The 12729-nt window shown below is 47.0% G+C and overlaps 1 protein-coding gene across 2 annotated transcripts in view; it reads left to right on the top strand.

The window, feature by feature from the left end:
* The window catches only part of cntn5 (contactin 5), a 488559-nt gene that overhangs the window by 306146 nt on the left and 169684 nt on the right, over nucleotides 1–12729 (top strand). For both annotated transcript variants that reach the window (XM_045704177.1, XM_045704176.1), the window contains exon 12: nucleotides 12220–12364. In XM_045704177.1, the coding sequence (XP_045560133.1) occupies nucleotides 12220–12364 (145 nt within the window). The remainder of the gene's footprint in view (nucleotides 1–12219; nucleotides 12365–12729) is intronic.

The following is a 12729-nucleotide window of genomic DNA, read 5'->3' as shown; positions in this document are numbered from 1 at the left end:
CAGCCCTCTTCTCCTCTCCAGCTCTCCTCTCCTCTCCAGCTCTCCTCTCCTCTCCTCTCCAGCTCTCCTCTCCTCTCCAGCTCTCCTCTCCTCTCCTCTCCAGCTCTCCTCTCCTCTCCAGCTCTCCTCTCTTCTCCTCTCCAGCTCTCCTCTCTTCTCCTCTCCAGCTCTCCTCTCCACTCCTCTCCTCCCTTCTCCAGCTCTCCTCTCCAGCTCTCCTCTCCAGCTCTCCTCTCCTCTCCAGCTCTCCTCTCCTCTCCAGCTCTCCTCTCCTCTCCAGGTCTCCTCTCCAGCTCTCCTCTCCTCTTCAGCTTTCCTCTCCTCTCCTCTCCAGCTCTCCTCTCCTCTCCTCTCCTCTCCTCTCCTCTCCTCTCCTCTCCTCTCCAGCTTTCCTCTCCTCTCCAGCTCTCCTCTCCTCTCCAGCTCTCCTCTCCTCTCCTCTCCAGCTCTCCTCTCCTCTCCTCTCCAGCTCTCCTCTCCTCTCCAGCTTTCATCTCCTCTCCCCTCCTCGCTTCTCCAGCTTTCCTCTCCTCTCCCCTCCTCGCCTCTCCAGCTTTCCTCTCCTCTCCCCTCCTCTCCTGTCCCCTCCTCTCCTCTCCAGCTTTCCTCTCCTCTCCCCTCCTCACCTCTCCAGCTCTCCTCGCCTCTCCAGCTTTTCTCCCCTCTCCTCTCCTCTCTAGCTTTCCTCTCCCCTCCTCTCTAGCTTTCCTCTCCCCTCCTCTCCTCTCCTCTCCAGCTTTCCTCTCCTCTCCTCTCCAGCTCTCCTCTCCTCTCCAGCTCTCCTCTCCTCTCCAGCTCTCCTCTCCTCTCCTCTCCAGCTTTCATCTCCTCTCCCCTCCTCGCTTCTCCAGCTTTCCTCTCCTCTCCCCTCCTCGCTTCTCCAGCTTTCCTCTCCTCTCCCCTCCTCGCCTCTCCAGCTTTCCTCTCCTCTCCCCTCCTCTCCTGTCCCCTCCTCTCCTCTCCAGCTTTCCTCTCCTCTCCCCTCCTCACCTCTCCAGCTCTCCTCGCCTCTCCAGCTTTTCTCCCCTCTCCTCTCCTCTCTAGCTTTCCTCTCCCCTCCTCTCTAGCTTTCCTCTCCCCTCCTCTCCTCTCCTCTCCAGCTTTCCTCTCTTCTCCTCTCCTCTCCAGCTTTCCCCTTCTCTCCTCTCTAGCTTTCCTCTCCCCTCCTCTCCTCTCCTCTCCTCTCCTCTCCTCTCCTCTCCTCTCCTCTCCTCTCCTCTCCTCTCCTCTCCTCTCCTCTCCAGCTTTCCCCTTCTCTCCTCTCTAGCTTTCCTCTCCTCTCTAGCTTTCCTCTCCCCTCCTCTCCTCTCCCCTCCTCTCCTCTCCACTCCTCCTTTCCTCCTCTCCTCATATCCTGTTGGTCATTTTGATTTAGCATCTACATTATGGGCCCTGTTTCTTCAGGCATCCCATTTAGGGAATATGAACCCTAACGAATGAACGATCACAAGTTTCTATAACGTCACATTGATTTCTTGTTCATTCCCAACCCTGAGTCATACTGTGAATATGTTTAGAACATGACGTGTTAATTACATGAAGTAGCTGCAGTCTCTGTGAACTCCATATGCCTCTGTTTTCTGATCATGTTAAGCAAAGTGACTGAGAATGAGATCCCTCGCCCCTCTCTCCTTCCTCCCTCCCCCTCCCCTCTCTCTTCCCTGCCTCCCCCTCCCCCTCTCTCTTCCCTGCCTCCCCCTCTCTCCTCCCTGCCTCCCTCTCTCCTCCTTGCCTCCCCCTGCCTCCCTTCTCTCTCCTCCTTGCCTCCCCCTGCCTCCTCCTCTCTCCTTCTTGCCTCCCCCTGCCTCCTCCTCTCTCCTTCCTCCCTCCCCCTCTCTCTTCCCTGCCTCCCTCTCTCCTTCCTGCCTCCCCCTCTCTCCTCCTTGCCTCCCCCTGCCTCCTCCCATCTCCTCCTCTCTCCTCCTTGCCTCCCCCTGCCTCCCTCCTCTCTTCTCCTTGCCTCCCCTGCCTCCTCCTCTCTCCTCCTTGCCTCCCCTGCCTCCTCCCCTCTCCTCCACTCTCCTCCTTGCCTCCCCCTGCCTCCTCCCCTCTCCTCCTCTCTCCTCCTTGCCTCCCCCTGCCTCCTCCTCTCTCCTTCTTGCCTCCCCCTGCCTCCCCCTGCCTCCCCGCTCTTGCTCCCTGCCTCCTCCTCTCTCCTCCTTGCCTCCCCCTGCCTCCTCCCCTCTCCTCCACTCTCCTCCTTGCCTCCCCCTGCCTCCTCCTCTCTCCTCCTTGCCTCCCCCTGCCTCCTCCTCTCTCCTCCTTGCCTCCCCCTGCCTCCCTCCTCTCTCCTCCTTGCCTCCCCCTGCCTCCCCCGTTCTTGCTCCCTGCCTCCTCCTCTCTCCTTCTTGCCTCCCCCTGCCTCCCCCTCTCTTGCTCCCTGCCTCCTCCCCTCTCCTCCTTGCCTCAGTCAGAATGAGGAGGTTTGGATGCTGCTGATGGTGATTCATATTCTGGTAACCATACCCTACAGGTATACATTCCTACTCTCTGTCTGTGTCCTTTGTGAGGATGTCCTCAAGAAGCAGCTATCAGGACAGATTACATGGCTAATAACACCTTGGAGATGAGTCATCACTGGAGGCTACATAGGGTACCCTGGATGCTCCTCGCCTCTGATCCTGTCCCAGCTCTTCTAGGGGAAGGGAATGAAGGATGGAGGGTGATCCTGTCCCAGCTCTTCTAGAGGAAGGGAAGGAGGGATGGAGGGAGATCCTGTCCCAGCTCTTCTGGAGGAGGGAAGGAGGGATGGAGGGTGATCCTGTCCCAGCTCCGCTGGAGGAAGGGAATGAAGGATGGAGGGTGATCCTGTCCCAGCTCTTCTAGGGAAGGGAAGGAGGGATGGAGGGTGATCCTGTCCCAGCTCTTCTGGGGGAAGGGAAGGAGGGATGGAGGGTGATCATGTCCCAGCTCCGCTGGAGGAAGGGAAGGAGGGATGGAGGGTGATCCTGTCCCAGCTCCGCTGGAGGAAGGGAAGGAAGGATGGAGGGTGATCCTGTCCCAGCTCCGCTGGAGGAAGGGAAGGAGGGATGGAGGGTGATCCTGTCCCAGCTCTTCTGGGAGAAGGGAAGGAGGGATGGAGGGTGATCCTGTCCCAGCTCCGCTAGAGGAAGGGAAGGAGGGATGGAGGGTGATCATGTCCCAGCTCCGCTGGAGGAAGGGAAGGAGGGATGGAGGGTGATCCTGTCCCAGCTCCGCTAGAGGAAGGGAAGGAGGGATGGAGGGAGATCCTGTCCCAGCTCCGCTAGAGGAAGGGAAGGAGGGATGGAGGGTGATCATGTCCCAGCTCCGCTGGAGGAAGGGAATGAAGGATGGAGGGTGATCCTGTCCCAGCTCTTCTGGGAGAAGGGAAGGAGGGATGGAGGGAGATCATGTCCCAGCTCTTCTGGGTGAAGGGAAGGAGGGATGGAGGGAGAGGGCTGTGGAGGGAGCCTGCCATGCTACAGGCCATTTGTTTTTAGGGAGGAAGGCACTGGAAGGACAGAGCTGTTGTGCCTTTAGGACCCAAATCATTAGGACCCAGATGATCCTGATGTTGTATCGGCAGGTAGCCTAGTGGTTAGCGCGGTGGTCCAGTAACCGAAAGGTTGTTGGATCGAATCCCCGAGCTGAAAAGGTAAAAATCTATCATTCTGCCATTGAACAAGACAGTTAACACACTGTTACCTGGTAGGCTGTCATTGTACATAAGAATTTGTTCTTAACTGACTTGCCTAGTTAGAAAAAGGTAAAATAAAACAGCTGTAAATCATTAGGTCTCTGATGTCCCTGATCAAATGCTACAGCTCTGTTTCTTTGATATTTAGTGTTTGAATATAGTAGTGTTTGATACAATATTATCAAAATGTTTTCATTTATTGTGTTGTAATATGGTCGCTACTAAACTAAAACAGATTTGTATTGCATTTTCCATAAATAAGAAGGCTTTGCAGTTAAGTCAAACGTTTTATTTTTTAATTGTATTTATCTAAACTATCTTTGCAACATTTGCAACGGACGTGACCGCAGTATACTGTAAATGCTATGTACTAATTGTTTTGACGTAAGATGGCATTACAGTATACTGCTGTCAATGTACTGCACTCTGTACTAATTGTTTGGACACCTCCCAGCTCTGATCATACTGGACACCTCCCAGCTCTGATCATACTGGACACCTCCCAGCTCTGATCATACTGGACACCTCCTAGCTCTGATCCCTATGAGCTCTGATCAAAAAGAGTACACTCTAAAGGTCAAAGTGTAAGTTACCCTATGGGATGGAGACATTTTAAGGTCAATGCAATTATGTCCATGATTTGATCAGTTTATGTTTGGCTTGAAAACCATCTGATTCGTCAGCCCACATAACACTTCCCTCTGGACACTTTCGACATTTAGCAGTAATCATCTGTTAAAGTTGAGGAGGGCTGAATCATTGGACATGTTTAACCTCTGGTATGAACACTTTACTTTATTTACGGACCAGATAATTATGCCTGCATCTCTTTCTCATAGGACATTGACTGTAAAAATGTCCATATATTGTAGGAGACTATACGATAAAGTCCATAAAATGTTCAATGTTTTGTGTTGTACCTCCTGATAATTGTTCATTGGACATTGTGTTTGTGACCAGAAAATAATTACGACAATAATAATGATATATTCATAGAATAAATGTTCTGTTACTGTGACCTGTTATACTACTGTGACCTGTTATGTACTACTGTGACCTGTGTATACTGTGACCTGTTGTACTGTGACCTGTATACTACTGTGACCTGTTACTACTGTGACCTGTTATACTGTGACCTGTTATACTGTGACCTGTTACACTACTGTGACCTGTTGTACTACTGTGACCTGTTGTACTGTGACCTGTTAAACTGTGACCTGTTATACTACTGTGACCTGTTATACTACTGTGACCTGTTGTACTACTGTGACCTGTACTGTGACATGTTGTACTACTGTGACCTGTTGTACTACTGTGACCTGTACTGTGACATGTTGTACTACTGTGACCTGTTGTACTACTGTGACCTGTACTGTGACCTGTTATACTGTGACCTGTTACTACTGTGACCTGTTGTACTACTGTGACCTGTTGTACTACTGTGACCTGTTATACTACTGTGACCTGTTGTACTACTGTGACCTTTATACTTTGACCTGTTACACTACTGTGACCTGTTGTACTACTGTGACCTGTTGTACTACTGTGACCTGTTATACTGTGACCTGTTATACTACTGTGACCTGTTATACTGTGACCTGTTATACTACTGTGACCTGTTACACTACTGTGACCAGTTGTACTACTGTGACCTGTTATACTGTGACCTGTTACACTACTGTGACCTGTTGTACTACTGTGACCTGTTATACTGTGACCTGTTATACTGTGACCTGTTGTACTACTGTGACCTGTTGTACTACTGTGACCTGTTGTACTACTGTGACCTGTTACACTACTGTGACCTGTTACACTACTGTGACCTGTTGTACTACTGTGACCTGTTGTACTACTGTGACCTGTTGTACTACTGTGACCTGTACTGTGACCTGTTATACTACTGTGAACTGTTGTACTACTGTGACCTGTTATACTACTGTGACCTGTTGTACTACTGTACTACTGTGACCTGTTGTACTACTGTGACCTGTTGTACTACTGTGACCTGTTGTACTACTGTGACCTGTTGTACTACTGTGACCTGTTATACTACTGTGACCTGTTGTACTACTGTACTACTGTGACCTGTTGTACTACTGTGACCTGTTATACTGTGACCTTTTGTACTACTGTGACCTGTTGTACTACTGTGACCTTTATACTTTGACCTGTTACACTACTGTGACCTGTTGTACTACTGTGACCTGTTGTACTACTGTGACCTGTTGTACTACTGTGACCTGTTGTACTACTGTGACCTGTTATACTACTGTGACCTGTTATACTTCTGTGACCTGTTGTACTACTGTGACCTGTTGTACTACTGTGACCTGTTGTACTACTGTGACCTGTTGTCCTGTACTACTGTGACCTGTTGTACTACTGTGACCTGTTGTACTACTGTGACCTGTTGTACTACTGTGACCTGTTGTACTACTGTGACCTGTTACACTACTGTGACCTGTTGTACTACTGTGACCTGTTATACTGTGACCTGTTATACTGTGACCTGTTATACTGTGACCTGTTATACTGTGACCTGTTGTACTACTGTGACCTGTTGCACTACTGTGACCTGTTGTACTACTGTGACCTGTTGCACTACTGTGACCTGTTGTACTACTGTGACCTGTTGTACTACTGTGACCTGTTGTACTACTGTGACCTGTTGTACTACTGTGACCTGTTGTACTACTGTGACCTGTTGCACTACTGTGACCTGTTGCACTACTGTGACCTGTTGTACTACTGTGACCTGTTGTACTACTGTGACCTGTTGTACTACTGTGACCTGTTATACTGTGACCTGTTATACTACTGTGACCTGTTGTACTACTGTGACCTGTTGTACTACTGTGACCTGTTATACTACTGTGACCTGTTGTACTACTGTGACCTGTTGTACTACTGTGACCTCTGTACTACTGTGACCTGTTACACTACTGTGACCTGTTGTACTACTGTGACCTGTTATACTGTGACCTGTTATACTGTGACCTGTTGTAATACTGTGACCTGTTATACTACGACCTGTTATACTACTGTGACCTGTTGTACTACTGTGACCTGTTACGCTACTGTGACCTGTTGTACTACTGTGACCTGTTGTACTACTGTACTACTGTGACCTGTTGTACTACTGTGACCTGTTGTACTACTGTGACCTGTTATACTACTGTGACCTGTTATACTGTGACCTGTTGTACTACTGTGACCTGTTGTACTACTGTGACCTGTTGTACTACTGTGACCTGTTGTACTACTGTGACCTGTTGTACCTCTGTACTACTGTGACCTGTTGTACTACTGTACTACTGTGACCTGTTGTACTACTGTGACCTGTTATAGTACTGTGACCTGTTGTACTACTGTACTACTGTGACCTGTTATACTGTGACCTGTTGTACTACTGTGACCTGTTGTACTACTGTACTACTGTGACCTGTTATACTGTGACCTGTTGTACTACTGTGACCTGTTGTACTACTGTGACCTGTTGTACTACTGTGACCTGTTGTACTACTGTGACCTGTTACACTACTGTGACCTGTTATACTGTGACCTGTTGTACTACTGTGACCTGTTACGTACTACTGTGACCTGTTGTACTACTGTGACCTGTTGTACTACTGTGACCTGTACTGTGACCTGTTATACTACTGTGAACTGTTGTACTACTGTGACCTGTTGTACTACTGTGACCTGTTATACTACTGTGACCTGTTGTACTACTGTGACCTGTTGTACTACTGTGACCTGTTGTACTACTGTGACCTGTTGTACTACTGTGACCTGTTGTACTACTGTGACCTGTTGTACTACTGTGACCTGTTACGCTACTGTGACCTGTTGTACTACTGTGACCTGTTGTACTACTGTACTACTGTGACCTGTTGTACTACTGTGACCTGTTGTACTACTGTGACCTGTTGTACTACTGTGACCTGTTGTACTACTGTGACCTGTTGTACCTCTGTACTACTGTGACCTGTTGTACTACTGTGACCTGTTGTACCTCTGTACTACTGTGACCTGTTGTACTACTGTACTACTGTGACCTGTTGTACTACTGTGACCTGTTGTACTACTGTGACCTGTTATACTGTGACCTGTTGTACTACTGTGACCTGTTGTACTACTGTGACCTGTTGTACTACTGTACTACTGTGACCTTTTATACTGTGACCTGTTGTACTACTGTGACCTGTTGTACTACTGTGACCTGTTGTACTACTGTGACCTGTTGTACTACTGTGACCTGTTATACTGTGACCTGTTACACTACTGTGACCTGTTGTACTACTGTGACCTGTTATAGTACTGTGACCTGTTGTACTACTGTACTACTGTGACCTGTTATACTGTGACCTGTTGTACTACTGTGACCTGTTGTACTACTGTACTACTGTGACCTTTTATACTGTGACCTGTTGTACTACTGTGACCTGTTGTACTACTGTGACCTGTTGTACTACTGTGACCTGTTATACTACTGTGACCTGTTATACTACTGTGACCTGTTGTACTACTGTGACCTGTTGTACTACTGTGACCTGTTGTACTACTGTGACCTGTTACACTACTGTGACCTGTTATACTGTGACCTGTTGTACTACTGTGACCTGTTGTACTACTGTGACCTGTTGTACTACTGTGACCTGTTGTACTACTGTACTACTGTGACCTGTTGTACTACTGTGACCTGTTGTACTACTGTGACCTGTTGTACTACTGTGACCTGTTTTACTACTGTGACCTGTTGTACTACTGTGACCTGTTGTACTACTGTGACCTGTGTACTACTGTGACCTGTTACACTACTGTGACCTGTTGTACTACTGTGACCTGTTGTACTACTGTGACCTGTTGTACTACTGTGACCTGTTGTACTACTGTGACCTGTTGTACTACTGTGACCTGTTATACTACTGTGACCTGTTGTACTACTGTGACCTGTTGTACTACTGTGACCTGTTGTACTACTGTGACCTGTTGTACTACTGTGACATACTGTGACCTGTTGTACTACTGTGACCTGTTGTACTACTGTGACCTGTTGTACTACTGTGACCTGTTGTACTACTGTGACCTGTTGTACTACTGTGACCTGTTGTACTACTGTGACCTGTTGTACTACTGTGACCTGTTGTACTACTGTGACCTGTTGTACCTCTGTACTACTGTGACCTGTTGTTACTACTGTGACCTGTTGTACTACTGTGACCTGTTGTACTACTGTGACCTGTTGTACTACTGTACTACTGTGACCTGTTGTATACTGTGACCTGTTGTACTACTGTGACCTGTTGTACTACTGTGACCTGTGTACATACTGTGACCTGTTATACTACTGTGACCTGTTGTACTACTGTACTACTGTGACCTGTTATACTGTGACCTGTTGTACTACTGTGACCTGTTGTACTACTGTGACCTGTTGTACTACTGTGACCTGTTGTACTACTGTGACCTGTTGTACTACTGTGACCTGTTGTACTACTGTGACCTGTTGTACTACTGTGACCTGTTATACTGTGACCTGTTGTACTACTGTGACCTGTTGTACTACTGTGACCTGTTGTACTACTGTGACCTGTTGTACTACTGTGACCTGTTGTACTACTGTGACCTGTTGTACTACTGTGACCTGTTGTACTACTGTGACCTGTTGTACTACTGTGACCTGTATGTACTACTGTGACCTGTTGTACTACTGTGACCTGTTACGCTACTGTGACCTGTTGTACTACTGTGACCTGTTGTACTACTGTACTACTGTGACCTGTTGTACTACTGTGACCTGTTGTACTACTGTGACCTGTTGTACTACTGTGACCTGTTGTACTACTGTGACCTGTTGTACTACTGTACTACTGTGACCTGTTGTACTACTGTGACCTGTTGTACTACTGTGACCTGTTGTACTACTGTACGTAATACTGTGACCTGACCTTGTACTACTGTGACCTGTTGCTACTGTACTACTGTGACCTGTTGTACTACTGTGACCTGTTGTACTACTGTACTACTGTGACCTGTTATACTGTGACCTGTTGTACTACTGTGACCTGTTGTACTACTGTACTACTGTGACCTTTTATACTGTGACCTGTTGTACTACTGTGACCTGTTGTACTACTGTGACCTGTTGTACTACTGTGACCTGTTACACTACTGTGACCTGTTATACTGTGACCTGTTGTACTACTGTGACCTGTTACGCTACTGTGACCTGTTGTACTACTGTGACCTGTTGTACTACTGTACTACTGTGACCTGTTGTACTACTGTGACCTGTTGTACTACTGTGACCTGTTGTACTACTGTGACCTGTTGTACTACTGTGACCTGTTACACTACTGTGACCTGTTGTACTACTGTGACCTGTTGTACTACTGTGACCTGTTGTACTACTGTGACCTGTTACACTACTGTGACCTGTTACACTACTGTGACCTGTTGTACTACTGTACTACTGTGACCTGTTGTTCTACTGTGACCTGTTACACTACTGTGACCTGTTATACTGTGACCTGTTGTACTACTGTGACCTGTTACGCTACTGTGACCTGTTGTACTACTGTGACCTGTTGTACTACTGTGACCTGTTGTACTACTGTGACCTGTTGTACTACTGTGACCTGTTGTACTACTGTGACCTGTTGTACTACTGTACTACTGTGACCTGTTATACTGTGACCTGTTGTACTACTGTGACCTGTTGTACTACTGTACTATTGTGACCTTTTATACTGTGACCTGTTGTACTACTGTGACCTGTTGTACTACTGTGACCTGTTGTACTACTGTGACCTGTTGTACTACAGTGACCTGTTATACTACTGTGACCTGTTACGCTACTGTGACCTGTTGTACTACTGTGACCTGTTGTACTACTGTGACCTGTTGTACCTCTGTACTACTGTGACCTGTTGTACTACTGTACTACTGTGACCTGTTGTACTACTGTACTACTGTGACCTGTTATACTGTGACCTGTTGTACTACTGTGACCTGTTGTACGACTATACTACTGTGACCTTTTATACTGTGACCTGTTGTACTACTGTGACATGTTGTACTACTGTGACCTGTTGTACTACTGTGACCTGTTATACTACTGTGACCTGTTATACTACTGTGACCTGTTATACTACTGTGACCTGTTATACTACTGTGACCTGTTGTACTACTGTGACCTGTTGTACTACTGTGACCTGTACTGTGACCTGTACTGTGACCTGTTGTACTACTGTGACCTGTTATACTACTGTGACCTGTTGTACTACTGTGACCTGTACTGTGACCTGTTATACTACTGTGACCTGTTGTACTACTGTGACCTGTTGTACTACTGTGACCTGTTGTACTACTGTGACCTGTTATACTACTGTGACCTGTTGTACTACTGTGACCTGTACTGTGACCTGTTGTACTACTGTGACCTGTTGTACTACTGTGTCCTGTTATACTACTGTGACCTGTTATACTACTGTGACCTGTTACACTACTGTGACCTGTTGTACTACTGTGACCTGTTGTACTACTGTGACCTGTTATACTACTGTGACCTGTTATACTACTGTGACCTGTTGTACTACTGTGACCTGTTGTACTACTGTGACCTGTTGCACTACTGTGACCTGTTATACTACTGTGACCTGTTGTACTACTATGACCTGTTGTACTACTGTACTACTGTGACCTGTTATACTGTGACCTGTTGTACTACTGTGACCTGTTATACTACTGTGACCTGTTGTACTACTGTGACCTGTTGTACTACTGTAACCTGTTGTACTTCTGTGAGCTGTTGTACTACTGTGACCTGTTGTACTACTGTGACCTGTTGTACTACTGTGACCTGTTGTACTACTGTGACCTGTTGTACTACTGTACTACTGTGACCTGTTGTACTACTGTGACCTGTTATACTGTGACCTGTTGTACTACTGTGACCTGTTGTACTACTGTGACCTGTTGTACTACTGTACTGCTGTGACCTGTTGTACTACTGTGACCTGTTATACTGTGACCTGTTGTACTACTGTGACCTGTTGTACTACTGTGACCTGTTGTACTACTTAGACCTGGTGTACTACTGTGACCTGGTGTACTACTGTGACCTGTTATACTACTGTGACCTGTTGTACTACTGTACTACTGTGACCTGTTGTACTACTGTACTACTGTGACCTTTTATACTGTGACCTGTTGTACTACTGTGACCTGTTGTACTACTGTGACCTGTTGTACTACTGTGACCTGTTATACTACTGTGACCTGTTATACTACTGTGACCTGTTGTACTACTGTGACCTGTTGTACTACTGTGACCTGTTGTACTACTGTAGTAATACTGTACTACTGTGACCTGTTGTACTACTGTGACCTGTTATACTACTGTGACCTGTTATACTACTGTACTACTGTGACCAGTTGTACTGCTGTAGTAATACTGTACTAGTTTGTATCCAGGTCCCTTTCGTTAAAGTGGATTCTAACCTCAGGGTGAATTAAAGGTGAAATCAAATGGTTTCTTTTTTTTGTCTGTTCCCCAGCGTCACCCCCAGTCTTCAGCCCTAACCCTGTCCGTCTGATCGCCACGCTGGGGAAAGACATGTTGTTGGGGTGTAGACCCCGAGCATCTCCCAAGCCTCGAGTAACATGGAGGAGAGGAGACCGACGCATTCAGCCCAGCAGAAGGTATGGATGGAATCTGGACGAAACATATTTATCTCTCTTTCAGCTTTTCAGTCCAGGACTTCCGTCTGTTTCTGACAAAATGCTCCTAAAACTATTTTCTTCCTCAATTGTACACGAATGTTCAAAGAATATGTGTCTTTTGCTTTATCCTAACCTCCCCACATACACCCTCACGTTGGAGTGGTTTAAACAGAGAGTACAAAACTCTCCTGTTGTTTCCATTAGGACTACAGAGAGTACAAAACTTGTGATTGATAGATTAGTATTCAGGCTGTATTGGAAGGTGTGATTGATAGATTAGTATCCAGGCTGTATTTTGATGTGATTGATAGATTAGTATCCAGGCTGTATTTTGATGTGATTGA

This window comes from Salmo salar, chromosome ssa20 (genome assembly GCF_905237065.1).
Source record: "Salmo salar chromosome ssa20, Ssal_v3.1, whole genome shotgun sequence".
In the NCBI taxonomy this organism is placed as follows: Eukaryota; Metazoa; Chordata; class Actinopteri; order Salmoniformes; family Salmonidae; genus Salmo; species Salmo salar.
The sequence above is the reverse complement of the archived record's forward strand: the minus strand, read 5'-3'. Positions and strand labels throughout refer to the sequence as shown.